The following is a 15779-nucleotide window of genomic DNA, read 5'->3' on the forward strand; positions in this document are numbered from 1 at the left end:
ATTCTCAAAAGTAGCTGGTGGTTTTGGTCCCTCAGTTATTTAACAGCTAGTTTGAGACACCTTAAAACGTCCACTTTTTCAGATAGTGGATTCTCAGAACTTTCTGAAACCAGGCCTGTTTAAGGTGTATCAGCTGACCCAAAATCACGAGTCATTTCTGAAAATGTAGGTCAGTATTTTGTATCCACATTTTTAAGATATGGAGTAAGGTAGTAAAAGATGAGATGCTGCCTCTACACTAGAAATACCAAATTTTATTTTAAATAAAACTTTTCAGTTTCCAACTTTGTTTGACTAAAACCTGTGGCAAATCCCATTACATGAAATCCAAAACATGGTGTTACTTTCTGGTTGTCAAGCTGTTTTTCATGTTGATTTTCTAGTCAAAGGCATGTTCTAACATTTGCCACCTCTCCCAAATTCTGTGGGATTTTCCTGATACACCGCTACCTCGATATAACACAACCCGATATAACACGAATTCGGATATAACGCGGTAAAGCAGTGCTCCGGTGGGGGGGGCGGGGCTGCACACTCCAATAGATCAAAGCAAGTTCAATATAACGCGGTTTCATGTATAACATGGTAAGATTTTTTGGCTCCCAAGGACAGCATTATATCGGGGTAGAGGTGTATTATCAGGTGTTTCCGTGGCCTCTAGGCAGCAATAAAAACATTAGTAAGTTGCAACATTATTGTAACATCACTTTTTCATGGCTTCACCATGGTGCATTTTGAGATCAATTTTTCCGGCCAGACAGATTCCAAAAGATGACAGCCCAAAGCAGAGAGCTTGCAAAGTGCCTCTTATGGTTACAAGGTTTACTTTCGTCTCCTATATCCATACAAGCCATCCATGTAGTGAAAAATTGCACCAGTGTAACTTGAGTTGGTGTTTAAACTGATACAGTTACACTGGTGCAAAAGGCTCTTGGGACACTTATTTTGATGTAAAAGTGGCTTATATCAATCTAGCTGAAACTGTTCTTAATTGACTTAAACTAATCCAAAGTAAGCTGCTCTTATACTAAAATAAGAGTGTCCATCCAGCCTTTTGCACCGGTTAAAATGTACTACTTCAATTTCACACCTTAAATTATGCTGATGCTACTTTTTCATGTAGACAAACCAAAAAATGAAATGAGTAGCATAAAAAAACCCACCAATGTCACACGCCATCCTGAGGGCCTCATAGTGGGGCATTACGCAAACATCATCATAGTTTGAATATCGTTTCTTCAGTCCTTTGCTTCCTCTAATTACCTGGAGCTGAGAAGTTTGCTTGTATTTTTGGTAAGGTTGAAATGCATTGTGTTGCATGATGATCTCTACTGGACAATTAAGATGGGAAGCAATGATCCCCGAGAGCTTAGTTCTTTCTTCAAGCTCAAAGACACTTCCGCTGATTTAGGAAGAGATTGGGACACTCCTGATTGAAGGTCTAAATTTCCCAGGTAGATATAGATAGCTAGAAACATTAAGATTTGGAGGAGGGTAGACATGGCTTGTTATCAATCGACAAAGGCAAACACTTGGATCCTCTTGCATCTAGTTGATTGAATTCTGGATTCTGCACAGGTCTTTTCACCTTTTGCAAGTCTCAAAATACATTGTTTTCTTAACATTTGAGTTTGTAACGTATATCAGGCTTCCAATGAGGTAAGTCATCTAGGTTAGTGGCTCTCAACCTTTCCAGATTACTGTACCCTTTTCAGGAGTCTGATTTGTCTTTTGTACCCCCAAGTTTCATCTCACTTAAAAACTACTTGCTTACGAAACCAGACATAAAAATTCAAAAGTTTCACAGCACACTATTACTGAAAAATTGCTTACTTTCTCATTTTACCATATAATTATAAAATAAATCAATCGGAATATAAATATTATACTTGCATTTCAGTGTATAGTATATAGAGCAGTATAAACAAGTCATAGTCAATATGAAATTTTAGTTTGTACTGACTTCGCTAGTGCTTGTTACGTAGCCTGTTGTAAAACTAGGCAAATATCTTGATGAATTGATGTACCCCCTAGAAGACCTCTGCGTACCTGCAGTGGTATGTGTACCACAGGTTGAGACCCATTGATCTAGGTGACAGCTAAACTTCATTGTGAAGTTGTCCAGTGGAAGGTTGAAACACATGATTAATTTAATCCTGACCAAAGTTTTCTGGTGACAGCAGGTACTGATATTTGAAAACCAGCAGCTGCACACGTGCAGTAGTAATTTGAGGGCTTTCGTGAGCATGACATTATAAGTAATCATGTGGTCCTCTTCATATTACACTCAAAAGGGGCTGAGATTCACCTTAGTTCAGAGGATCTGCCCAAGGCCTGTGCATCATATATGCCCAGCAGTGGGCTAGCCCTTTGCACTGGGGGGTGCTTTTCATCCTTCATGAATATTAATGTTTTACTGCCATTCATTAAAATGATTAATCTTTAGGATGCATTTATTAATTAATTGTGCTATTTGTTTGTTGTAGGATATACATTGTGTACTTTCTCCATGGTAATAGGCTGTATGCTTTAATCTTTTTTTTCCAATATACTGTCCATTACCATCCATGCACGTGCAAAAAAACAGTTGCCTTAAAGGGTTGCTTGTTGCAGTTTGATGCAACTCAAAACCACCCCTTGAAATATCACAGCATGGATAGATAGGGGAATGATGTGTTTTTATTTTCCCCCACTTGTGAATGCCACATCTCACTACTCACCTACCTTAAAACGTTTTTAGTTGCTTTCCTGCTTTCTGTTTTAATTCTGCCTTTGAGGGAAAAAAAATTAAATTTGGAAAGATCATCTGCGATACCTGTGCAATGAGGAAACACTTAAGTAAATCAGTTTGATATCTCTCAGTCTCAAGACATGGAATTTCAAAACATATAGGGCCTTTTGAATGTGCGTAACTTTGCATATGCACTCAGTTCTTGAGCCCTGTCACTTGTGCATGCCCATTTGAGGTTCTACACTGCAATACTCACTTGCATATGCAAAACTATTTTGCATACATTCTGTTATATACTTTATGATATGAAAGTGATTGTCCATACTATTTTTGTTTGAGTTTGCTAGTAAGGGGCAGGGAGAAGGGAAATGTCATATTTTTTTAAGAAAAAATATTTTTCAAATTTTTTTTTTTTTTTTTTTTAAATTTTAAAAAATGGCCATCCAGCTCTACTTGTCAGGCTCAGGTCCATTTTGACAGTGTGCCTCATGCTGCAAGTAGAAGCTGTTACTATGGTCTGATTAAGCCAGTTTGATTTGTGGTTGGGGGAATTAACGTTTAAAAAAACAAATAAAAACCCCGTACTACCAACAGCAAATTACTTCCTAAATCTTTCCTTTTTAGCTAGGTTAAAAGAAATAGGCATTATGGATATTTCCAATGTGTCACACATTTATAAAGGGATGGTTAATAGGTAAATCCTAATATTAGGATATAGTGTGTATATATGCTGGGGTTGAGGCAGTTTAAGGCTTACCCCATTGGTGGTGGCGGGTCTCTCAGAAATACATTGCATAGTGATGAGATCAGTTTATATTTTCTCTTGTTATGGAGAAATTAGCCATTAACAGCCTTCCTAAATTCTCCAGCAAAGTAACTCCAATCCATTTTACTATTTTTCTAGGTTGCAATAATGTTCCAGCATGTGTAATTGTATTTACATCAACTGAATGTTTGTTTGGGCAGTTTAAGAGATATTAAATTTGCTTTTTATATAATGAATTGTGAGGGATTGCCTCAACCTGACACTTTCTTTAATTTTTCCCCTCCGTTATAGCCGTAACTCTACGCGAAGACAGTGCAAGAAGGTCGGCGAGGCGAGCCAGGCGAGTCTCAGCATGTCTATCCGATTATTCACTGGCTAGTGACAGTGGCGTGTTTGAAGCTTTAAGCAAAAGGTCAGGTGTATAAATGCGCAATAAATTGGAAATGTCCTTTTTCTGCCACATACAATCTGCAAAAATAGTTTGTAAATTTCTAAAATAGGTATATTTTTTTTCTTATCGGATACATGATAATGCCCAATATTTAATAATGTAAGAATATTAGGTTAAAATGCTTTAGAAAGAATGGAGGCTGGCTACATGCCATTCCACTGTCATTTTCACAGGTGTTAGTATGTCACTTCCACCTCTGTACCACTCCTGACAACCTATAAGATTTTTTTCCCCCTTTTACTTGTAAAATGCTGCTTTTTCCTCTTGCTGAAGTATTTTGGCTGTCTCATCCTGTCCTAATACCTTTCTGATTTCAGCGTTTATCATTGTGTATTTTATTTGTATTTTATCAACATGAAAACAATATTTTACAAAATACTATTTACAATTCTGGAAACAGAAGGGTAACAAAAATGATTAAAGGGAAGGAATAATTGACTTATGTGGAAAATTGTAAAACTAAAATGTATAGCTTGGCCAAATGATGATTAAGGGAAGGATGTATAACAATATACAAGTGTGTAAATACTGTAAAACAATAATCAAGGAAAGAATATCTGGGAAAAAAAGCATTTTAAAAGTGACATCTCTTGGACTGTGGAATAGTTTTTCCAGAGAAGCTGTAGAAGGCCCATTCCTTACATCATTTAACACTGGTCTAGTGTAACCACTGTAGAACATATAGCTGAATGTCCTGTAATGGCAGGAGCCTAGCTATGGGTACGTCTACATCGCAGTAATACACCTGTGGCTGGCCTGTGTCAGGTGACTTGGGCTTGGGCTGCAGAGCTATAAAACTGCAGTGTATATGTTTGGGTTCAGGCTGGATCCCGGGATTTGGAACCTTTCCCCCTCACAGGGACCCGGTGCCTGGGCTGGAGCTTTTATGGTCCCACAGCCTGAACCCTGCTAGCCTGAGTCAGCTGACTTGGGCCAGCTGTGGGTGTTTGACTGAAATTTAGACATACCCTAGATTACCTAATGAGCTTTTCCCATGTTTTCTGATTTGCAGTGTTTCAGGTCACAAAACAAGTCACAACGCTTCTATCCATTTTTTTGCATGTTAAATGGATATATCCATTTTATTCATAAAATAAACCCCTCTAAATCAGCGTGTAGGTTACAGTTGGCTTTTTTTCCCCATGTAGGAATGATGATGTTGAAGACCCTGTTTACAGTAGTGATGTTGCTAGTAGTGAAGAACCACAAATACATGTTGGATTCCTGTAAGTAATGATACTTGGGTTCTTCAGTAGATACTGCCCACCAGGATTCTCCTTCTAGGGTCTTATCTATTAAGCTTTGAACACTGAGGGCAGTGCTAGCTGGGTGTGGGCATGAAACAGGCCCTTACTGGACATCATGCGCCAACCACTGCAGTATATTAATACTACCGTCAGGCATTCCATTCAGTTCCCTCTACCTTGGTTGGCAAAGGAGCACCTGGTTTGCCGCACTTTTCCATCCTTCCATCTGTTTCCACAGTATCCTTTTCATTGTTTGGAATTCTTGTGTGAGTAAGAAGATGAGGATTTGTCTCAGTACACGAGATCATCACCCTTTCATTGCCCCCTTAGTGCCACGTAAGGCACAGTGGAAGACAGGTTTAAGGCTGCCTCCCGTGTATCACCTTGCAAGCCCTGGTACTGCGGGGAGGGCTGGTCACAGCACACACTGCTGCAGGGATTTCAGGTAGCACTGCCACCTGTATGACAGCCATGGGCACCTAGACAGGCCACCAAGGCTGTGTTATGCCAGGGGCCTCTCAGCCCCCTGAGCAGTCCTCCACCTAGGCCACGAGTTCTGCTCTGTGCCTCTAAGAGGTGCAGCACAGAATCTCAGCTAATAGGTTTAACTTGTTTGTTCAGTTTCCAAATTCATGTTGACAGGAAAAAGTTACCTTTTATTTATACAGCGCATGAATTAGCGAAAGAATGTAGACCATGGCAAACTGCAACTGATGTTCAGAGGTGTTTATCAATATAGTTACACTGGTACAACTCTTAGGCTAGGTCTACACTGCGGGGGGAGGGGTGTCGACCTAAGATACGCAACTTCAGCTACGCGAATAGCGTAGCTGAAGTCGGCGTATCTTAGATCGATTTACCTGGCCGTGAGGACGGCGGCGAGTCGACCGCTGCCGCTCCCCCGTCGACTCTGCTTCCACCTCTCGCCGCGGTGGAGTTCCGGAGTCAACGGCAGAGCGATCGGGGATCGATTTTATCACGTCTACACTAGACGCGATAAATCGATCCCCGATAGATCGATCACTACCCGCCAATCTGGCGGGTTGTGTAGATGTACCCTTAGTGTGGATGCAGTTAAATCAGTGTAAAGGTGCCTTAGCCCTGTATTAGCTTATTCCCCTTCCCATATGAAAATCGCTCTAGTGGCATAACGCATCTTCATGCTGATACAGCCTCATCTACATTAAGGTGGTTGTACTGCTCTAACTATAGCCATATAATGAAAGCAATACAACTTTTGTGGATAGATTAGCCCCAGTTGTAGCTGAGGGTTGGCAGCATGGGAGCAGGGATGAGATTTTTTTTTTTTTTTTAATGTATTAGTACTTGATTCTTATATTGTTGGTTCTGATAGATTCTTTAGTGTAGTATTGTAATAATATTGTGTTTCTCTTACCAGAATGTGATACCCAGAATCACATTGGATTTCAACAGAGTTTTAACTAACTTCATGCAACCACACGTGCATAAAAGATTTATCTTATTCTAAACAGAGCTGTTTTTCTTCCTTGTAACATTTTTATTCTTCCATCCAAATTTGGCAAGCTAATCACTGAGTTCTGCTAACTTACTCAGGGAATTTATTTTTCCAGGCATGATGGTGGAAGTGAAAGTCTCCTAGTCCATGTGTTAGAGTTGAAGAACTTTACTGGTCCTGTTGTGAAAGAAGGCTGCAAAATGTAAGCTCAAATATCACCAAAGGTCTGATTATTACAGATTGTTACTTATTTTGTTCCACAACCACACATGTATAATAAATCTGGCTAGACGCTGTTTGTATAAAATAGTACAATATTTGGGGAAGAATGAAAATTTGTACGTTTTGATAGCCGTCTAGTTTGGGGGGTGAGGGGTAGGGGGTTGTATTAATATTCAGGGACATTAACAAGTGACCATTAAGGAGGAAATAGTTGTCTTAGAGGCCCAATCATGGCAACCTTTACTCGCATAAGTAATGATTTATGACCCTTAGGTAATTGTAATAATCCAGCTGTAAAGCCCAGGAGCACTGTGTAGGTTTTGCAGCTATAAAGACCATTCGGGATAGAATCCATAAAGATAAACTAATTTAAACAAAGAAATTATCTGACAGAGTTTCAGAATGAGGAATTATAGTCTCTCTACATCTGGTCTTATAGCATGACAGTTCATCACTTCCATTCCTTTGCCACAATATAGAGAACATATCCCTACATTTATAATTAGGTGTATTTACAATATTTCTTACCCAATGATACAGAAATTATATTTCTGTATTTAAACATCAGATGAAACTTAGCTGACAATATATCTCTAAATTAATGACAAACAATAGGGGCCATGAAAATTCTGTTGTCTGGTTTTATTTCTGACCAAAGAACTTGCCTGAAAACTTTGGAAAGTTGATGTACTGTAGAATTGTTATGAGTGTTGTAAAGTAAATCATTCCAATGGGATTCTTGATATAACATAAAGCCTCTTGATCATAAAGCTTGTTCCTTCCCCTCTTCCCAAAGCTACAGCTAAAAATAATTTCAAAAGAAGTTGGGTCACTATCCTAATGTTAGTCTGCTGCCATATATAGAATACAAAGGTTTGGTTTTCTTGGGAATAGAAGGGGATGGTAAGGAGAAGGTGATCATCTTGTACTGTTCAATGCATGCTCCTGTGTAATAAAAGAGATTTTGATAGTCTCTGAAGAGAGCCATGTATAGTGACAGTCATCCAGAAAGGTAGTGACTATTAATTTGGGCTTGGAGTTTCATCGGTGAAAGAAGCAAGTAAGGGATTGTCAATCGTAAGGCACCCTCCGTGACTTTTTTTTTTTCTTCCCCTCCTGCCTAACTTTTCAGGCAAAACTCCGAGGTGGGGGGCGGTGACAGGACACAACAACAGTAGCTATATTGTAACGTCTCCGGGTTAATCAGTAGTGTTGGAAAGTGGAAGAACTGCTCAACTTTGTGTTTCTTTCACTTAACGAATGCAAGACGAAACTCCTTTAATGAAGAGATGCAAGTGTGTGTCGTGAATGTAGAAATTACATTTATTTTTATTGTTCAGTTTGATTTTTAGAAACTTAAAAAATAATTTGAACCTAGCTTTCTTTATTTCAGTTGTGCTGTTTTTTGCTTGTTTTGCTGTTCCCAGACATGTGCGAGTTTACTTACCTCCACTGGAGTCAGGCACACCAACCACTTACTGCTCTAGAGCTTTGGAATTCCAAACTCCATTAATATTTAATGAAGTTTTCCGAATCCCTGTGCATTCAAGTGCATTGAAATTAAAATCGCTGCAGCTGTATATTTGTTCAGTTGACCACCAGCAGCAAGAAGAACTTTTGGTAAGTGGTCTATTTTTCCTGAAAAATAGTATGGTATTGTTAATAAAAGTAACTTCCATATCAGCAAAGGACACCAAAAGTACTAATTTTTTTTCTTAAGCATAAGAGAAGTGTAACTGGAATTTGAAGGGAGTGATATGGAGCATCTCTTTGAATTAGTCATAATCAGGGCTATTTTTCTGTGTAGATAACAAGAATAAGTGATATAATTGTTTGTTTGAGGTTTGTCTTATAAACAAGAAGTACAGGCAGTCCTCGGACTTAGGACACAATTCGTTCCTGAAAATTGTGGCGTAAGTCTAAATGTCATAACTCGGAACCGCAGTCCACTCCATTGCGGGACCCAGCGTCGTAAAGTCTAAACCAGTTGTCATAAATCGAATCAGGGTGTCAATTCAGAAGCATCGTAAGTGCCGTTCATCGTAAGTCAAATGTCGTAAAGTCAAGGACTGCCTGTAATTAAATATAATTTAAGGATGGGATTTTCAAAAGCCATTTTCAAAGTCAGTGGGCTTGTGCTCCTCGTTCACTTAAGAATTTTTGAAAATCCCCCTTTAAATGTGTAAAAGAAATTAGCTAAAAGGAAAGAGTTACTGGTCTTGGAGAATGCCAACATTTTAATATTACTTGCTGTATATTTGTGGTGTTACAGGCAGTCCTCGACTTTACGACGTTCGACTTATGACGAACGGCACTTACAATGCTTCTGAATTGACACCCTGATTCGACTTACGACAATACTTTACGACGCTCGGTCCTGCAATGGAGAGGATTGCGGTTCCGAGTTACAATATTTAGACTTACTATGCAATTTTCAGGAACCAATTGTGTCACAAGTCCGAGGACTGCCTGTATTTCATCACTTTTTTAATGCAGAGCCTTACTAAAATGAATAGAATGCTGGTGCCACTGATTCCTGTGAGACTTGGTAGATTAAGAATACTAATAATATATTATTACTTAGAAAATTGTGTTGGAAAAGGTAAAAGAATTATATAGTTGCTGCTGCCACCAAAGATTGACAAAAGAACAGTTCAAAGTGTTGTATACAAACCATCCTTTCTTAGTGGCCTGAAAATGGATATTCTTACATACTCTTTCAATTGTGAAATTGTCCTTCATACTCATAGTGGTGACCTCCTGTGTTGTCATTCCAAAAACTGTTCAAAGAAGAAGATCACAGCCTTCTTTCTCCATGCCTTTGATCCATGTATCATGTTCATCTTTCTCTGCCACCATTGATGCCTGCGTTCTCTTCCCCTGTGAGTGATTTTTCCCACAGAAAAAAATCAAAGCTCAATTCAGCCTTGATTAAACAAGAGAACATTAGAATGGCCGTACTGGGTCAGACCAAAGGTCCATCTAGCCCAATATCCTGTCTACCGATAGTGGCCAATACCAGGTGCCCCAGAGGGAGTGAACCTAACAGGTAATGATCAAGTGATCTCTCTCCTGTCATCCATCACCACCCTCTGACAAACAGAGGCTAGGGGCACCATTCCTTACCCATCCTAGCTAATAGCCATTAATGGACTTAACCTCCATGAATTTATCCAGTTCTCTTTAAACCATGTTATAGTCCTAGCCATCACAACCTCCTCAGGCAAGGAGTTCCACAAGTTGACTGGGCGCTATGTGAAGAACTTCCTTTTATTTGTTAAACCTGCTGCCCATTAATTTCATTTGGTGGCCCCTAGTTCTTATATTATGGGAACAAATATATCTTTTTTTGAGATGAGACCACATCTGTATGGAGTATTCAAGATGTGTGTGTACATGGATTTATATATGGGCAATAAGATATTCTCCATCTTATTCTAGATCCCCTTTTTAATGATTCCTAACATCCTGTTCGCTTTTTTGACTGCCGCTGCGCATTGCCTGGACATCTTCAGAGAACTATCCACAATGACTCCAAGATCTTTTTCCTGATTAGTTGTAGCTAAATTAGCCCCCATTGTGTTGTATGTATAGTGGGGGTTATTTTTCCCAATGTGCATTACTTTACATTTATCCACATTAAATGTCATTTGCCATTTTGTTGCCCAACCACTTAGTTTTGTGAGATCTTTTTGAAGTTCTTCACAGTCTGCTTTGGTCTTAACTATCTTGAGCAGTTTAGGATCATCTGCAAACTTTGCCACCTCACTTTTTACCCTTTCTCCGGATCATTTATGAATAAGTTGAATAGGCTTGGTCCTAGGACTGACCCTTGGGGAACACCACTAGTTACCCCTCTCCATTCTGAAAATTTACCATTTATTCCTACCCTTTGTTCCCTGTCTTTTAACCAGTTCTCAATCCATGAAAGGATCTTCCCTCTTATCACATGGAGAGAGAAACTAAGAAATGTTGTTCTTCGAGTGATTGCTCATGTGTATTCCACAGTAGGTGTGTGTGCTCGCCACATGCACCGGTGTCGGAAGTTTTTCCCCTAGCAGTACCCGTAGGGGAGCGCCCCTAGCAACCCCTAGCAACCCCTAGAGTGGCGCCTCCAAGACGCGGTATAAGGGGCGCTGCGTGCTCCCCCCACCCTCAGTTCCTTCTTGCCGCCAGTGAAGGTGCTTCGGAACTGCTCTGCTCCAGCTTTGCTGTAGCTTGTCCCCAGAACTCTTGTTTGTTCAGTGTATGTGACCTGTAGTTAGTACTCGATTAGTTTTAGTTTAGTTTAGCTAGTGCGCCCGGGCCAGGGCATGCCCTGCACCCGGGTTTTAAGTTGTGCGACACTTGTAGGCGCCCGATGCCAGTGAGTGATCCGCACGTGGACTGTTTACGCTGTTGGGTGAAACTCATCTCAGCAATCGCTGTAAGATTTGCAAGTCATTTAAGCCTCGGACCGAGAGAGAGAGAGAGACTTTAGGCTTTAGGTCGGTGTGCGGCGACCTCCCCGGTGCCATCTACTAGTCGGCATCGCTTCCCATCCATGGGGCACGTCAAGAACTGAGGGTGGGGGGAGCGCGCAGCTAGGGGCACTCCCCTACGGGTACTGCTAGGGGAAAAACTTCCAACACTGGTGCACGTGGCGCGCACGCACACCTATTGTGGAATAGACATGAGCAACACATCTCAAAGAACACCAGTTACGGAAAAGGTAGCTGTCTTTTCTCCCAAGTAGCCCTAGACTTCACGGATATAGGAAAGAAGTAAAGGTATGAAAGTTACTGTATAGCTTCTATCTTGCAGTCCTTGTTTGACTCAACTAATCTTTCTTTGACTGTCAGAGCTTTCTCCTGGAGGAATGTTTGTGCCTTTAAAAAAACAAATACAAACCTCTGTAATAGGACCCTCCACCTTTGATGTTTAGTGTCAGTATCTGCAAAAGATGTTTTTCTCTAGTATTGAGCCAAAATAAATATCAGCTGTGGACCAAGGCAGTCCTTTTTTTGATGATGCAACAAATATACCAAATGAATAGTGTCTTCCTTTGTGGTATGCAATATTGACATAAAATTGTTATATCCTCCATAATTTATTTCCCAATATTTTTTATTTTGTTCATTTCAAAGTCATTTGTCCCTTGTCCTCTGTCCATCTGTTTAAACAGAGCCCCGGGGAACTTTTGGCATGGAAACACAATAAAATAAATACTTTACATGTTTTCTAATTAACTCTTTTTTTAAATCTGCTTAAAGTTAAATTAAAATTTCTGAACACATTTACTAACTTACTGTATTGTTAGACACACTTCTTCAGCCAACCTGTATTGTGAGAGATCTAAGCCATACTTTTTACATAACTCATTTCAATGAAAGAGACCCCTGCTGGTAGGCTCATAGCATAGAAATGTAAAGTCCCATTGCTAGCTAGATAAAGGCATACGTTGTAGATGGGTGAATTAGGCTAAATACACTTCATCCCTCTTTGTTGCCCCCTTGAATTTTGGGGTATCTAAAGGTGACTTACAAAGGAAACAAATTTTGTTTATTCCCTATTTGGCTTCTTTATGATATATTAGGAAAGCGTGAAAGTTTTTACTACTTGTTTTTTACATAGCAATTCTGGTCTTGTCTATCTCGTCTCTCTTCTCCTCCCTTCTCCTCTCCCCCCCCTCCCCCCCCGATGAATGGAAAACTGGTAGAATTATAACATCAGAGAGATCTTGCAAATGAAACTTGATTAACTGAGAACAGTAGTGATTTTTATTCAGATTAATTTTTTTCATTAATGACAATTTAACTCAAATATATGAGTAAACCCTTGAGCGAAAAGCTGTCTTTGTAAAAGATTGAGCTCAGATTGCTAACACAGCATCCAGTAAACCTCAGGAACATCAAACTTAGCAATTAGACTCTTAATTTAAAAAAAACAAAACCCTTCTCTTTTGTGGGGATGGGAAGAAAGTATTTTTTTTTTATACATCATAAATAAGCAAAACAAGGGAGACTTTATCATTTTTTTCCATTGCAAGTCACCCGTAAGGTGCACTATTTTGATGCAGTATTTCTATTAAATGGGATTGTTCTGTGAATGGGAAGTGATATATTGTTTTCTTTGCTTATTTTGGCCTATCATTTTTACAGGGCATTGCTCAGATTAGCCTGGCTGATCATGAGAGTTCCACTGAGATGCAGCTTCACTGGTATCCCGTCCAGATATTCACTGGTTCAGACCCACAAAGGGCGAAGGACAAAAATCAGTGTGAAGAAAGCACTCCACAGAGTTCTAGAAATACAACTACAGTGAAATCGGTATGGCCAGGAAGGAGCAGTTTGTTAACTTTAAGTGGAGCCTCATCCTCTACAAGTTTGTTTGTGTTCCTGTGTGGAATTTGTATACTATCTGCACACATAGGTGAAATTTTAACTTTGTTTTTGTTGGAGGGGTTACCGTCAAAAGAAAAAAATGAATGTTCTTTTACAATAGAATGCTAAATCATATGTGCACGGATAATCAAAGCAGAAGAAATGTGCGTCTTGAAAAGAGGTCTGATTTTTCCCTGCTAAATTGTTCAACTAATCTGCAGCATTTAGGCTGCAGAAAAAGGGTCATCGTACAAAGTTTCAGAACCACTGAATTTTAGTAGAAAATATAGCTTTCTAATGTGGGACAGTGCTTTGTGTTCTGTTAATGGCAGTATTTGATGATGATTTAAAAACCAGTATTTTGAAAGTATTTTATAAAATAGAAGTAGCAAACTTATTTTTTTCAGTGTAAGGAACACTGCATTGTAACTGGTTAATTCCTTTCTGTGTGAAAGACTATTAGTATTAGGCTGTGTTTTCTTCCAGTTGTATACACTAATACTCCTCAAGAATCTGAAAATATCTTACATTTTGCAGAATCTTTAAAAGAAATCACAAATCTTATCCAGTTTTTCACACTTTGCTAGAATAAAGGCTCAGATCCTGCAAGCACTTATGCAAGTGCTCAACCCTAATCCTATTACTGCTATTTAAAATAAACTTAAAACATTCACCCTTTCCCAATGAAAGGCTGCAACCTCTTTGGGGAGTTCCAGTAACTGAACAGCATTTATGTTTTGGTCACCTAGTGAGTATAAAGTCATGATTCAGGACACACTTCTTTTATTCTGAATACTCCATAAAAGCTAAGTGCTGGTTGAAGCTGTTCCATTTGAAGCCCATTTTCTCTTTCAGGATGCAGTGACAGCCCTATTAGCTAGGACCACAGCTCAGCTGGAAGCAGTGGAGAGAGAGCTGGCAGAAGAGAGAGTGAAATTGGAGTACACAGAGGAAGAAATCCTAGAGATTGAAAGAAAGGAAGATCAGGCAGAAGCTGTATCAGAGAGGTAAAAATATTAGGTCAAACCCTGATAAAAAAGAATTTGTAAGATCTTGGCTGAAGTTTACACTGTGCTTCTGTCCTCAAATACAACTGTAAAAACAACAGACCTTACTCTGAGTTCTGCTCCCTGCCTGTTCTCAGTGTATAAGATCATTATAGCCTAACATCACATGCAAGCAGGAAGGAACCCAGCTTACCTCTCAGATCCCAGGTTGAGTTTGCAGTGATGGCAGCTAGGAAGGGGGTGGAAAATGTCTTTTGGTTACAAACTGAGTACATGTAGCATGGAGATATTGTGAAACAGAAAGCAGGGAACCCTGCAATGCCATTGTTGCAGTCACTTTCTAGAATATAATTTGCACTTTAATTAAAATTCTGTCGTATTCATGAAGGGAAGTTTAAATAAAACTGCATGTTGCAGAGGACACAAAATTGAAATGTAGACAGTTCATGTCCTGACCTTGCAAACACCTATACATGTTTGTTCAGGATTGGGCCATACACATTTATGTGTTTAAATTGTTTATATATGACCTTGTACAAAAATTAGAAATGAGTTGTTCACACTATAAAAGGATGCATTTTCTGGTGAAAGGGGGAGGGAGGGAGGGATTGATTTTATTATACATTAACAATCCCACAGTATTCTATTCTCCTAACTACTCTCACTTACTTACAATAAGAGCAAAAAGATCCAGTTTGGACACTAGAGATACTACAGTGCTATCAACTGGACAGGGTAGGGAATGTGCAAAAATTAAGGACATTCACAACACTGATTCCATGGAGCATTTTACTGAATTTTATAAAACCCCATAACTCTCTTGTAAAATGCAGCATGGGTGGATTACAATTGTCAGCAGAGTGTCATCATGCTTCTGAGAGTTTTCTTGTTATGGTGATTCCTTTTTGAAATACTCAACTAATCCTGAATTTATTCATATATAGCGTAACATTTTCAGAAGTGCCTGAGTGACTTAAGGGCTTATGTTGATATGACATGAGTGAAGATATGTTGTCCACATGGATTTCACTGTTGGTACGCTTATACCCCATGTACATGAGATTGGATACTTTTTGCCAGCAGTGTCCATTTAGGCTGTATCAGCCCTAGATGTCCTCACATCCTCCATCTGAGGATATAAAGGGCAGAGTGGGCCCAACTATCCCATAGTTCTTTCTTACTACCTGTGGCAGTGAGATGGAACCCCTGCAGTGTCCACCTTTTCTCTGCACAGTGAACTAGTGTTATTTATCTTCGTTAATTGCCTGTTGGCAATATATATACTATAAAAAGTTAATGACGTCTTAAATAAGATTCACATATGCTAGAAAACTTCAGTTAGGCTAGCGATATGTAATAGAAATGTGGCAGAAGCGAAATCTCTAGGATTCAAGACCTATCTCTTGTACAATATTTTGATGTCTATTGACCGGCACTCCCAGTGTCTACTGTGCAGAGGAGAGGGACACATTCTGGCGCAATGTTCCATTTTTCAATCTTTCTCCAAGCGCACACC

General features: G+C 39.4%; 1 protein-coding gene across 1 annotated transcript in view; it reads left to right on the forward strand.

Annotated features, from left to right (window-relative positions):
• The window catches only part of LOC112114874 (protein WWC3), a 100045-nt gene that overhangs the window by 71276 nt on the left and 12990 nt on the right, over positions 1–15779 (forward strand). The window contains exons 11-16 of the mRNA XM_026649559.2: positions 3789–3909; positions 5097–5174; positions 6788–6874; positions 8322–8514; positions 13035–13202; positions 14112–14263. Coding sequence (XP_026505344.1) covers positions 3789–3909; positions 5097–5174; positions 6788–6874; positions 8322–8514; positions 13035–13202; positions 14112–14263 — 799 coding nt within the window. The remainder of the gene's footprint in view (positions 1–3788; positions 3910–5096; positions 5175–6787; positions 6875–8321; positions 8515–13034; positions 13203–14111; positions 14264–15779) is intronic.

The sequence above is a fragment of the Terrapene carolina genome, unplaced genomic scaffold (genome assembly GCF_002925995.2).
Source record: "Terrapene carolina triunguis isolate 2854851 unplaced genomic scaffold, T_m_triunguis-2.0 Scaffold23, whole genome shotgun sequence".
Classification (NCBI taxonomy): Eukaryota; Metazoa; Chordata; order Testudines; family Emydidae; genus Terrapene; species Terrapene triunguis.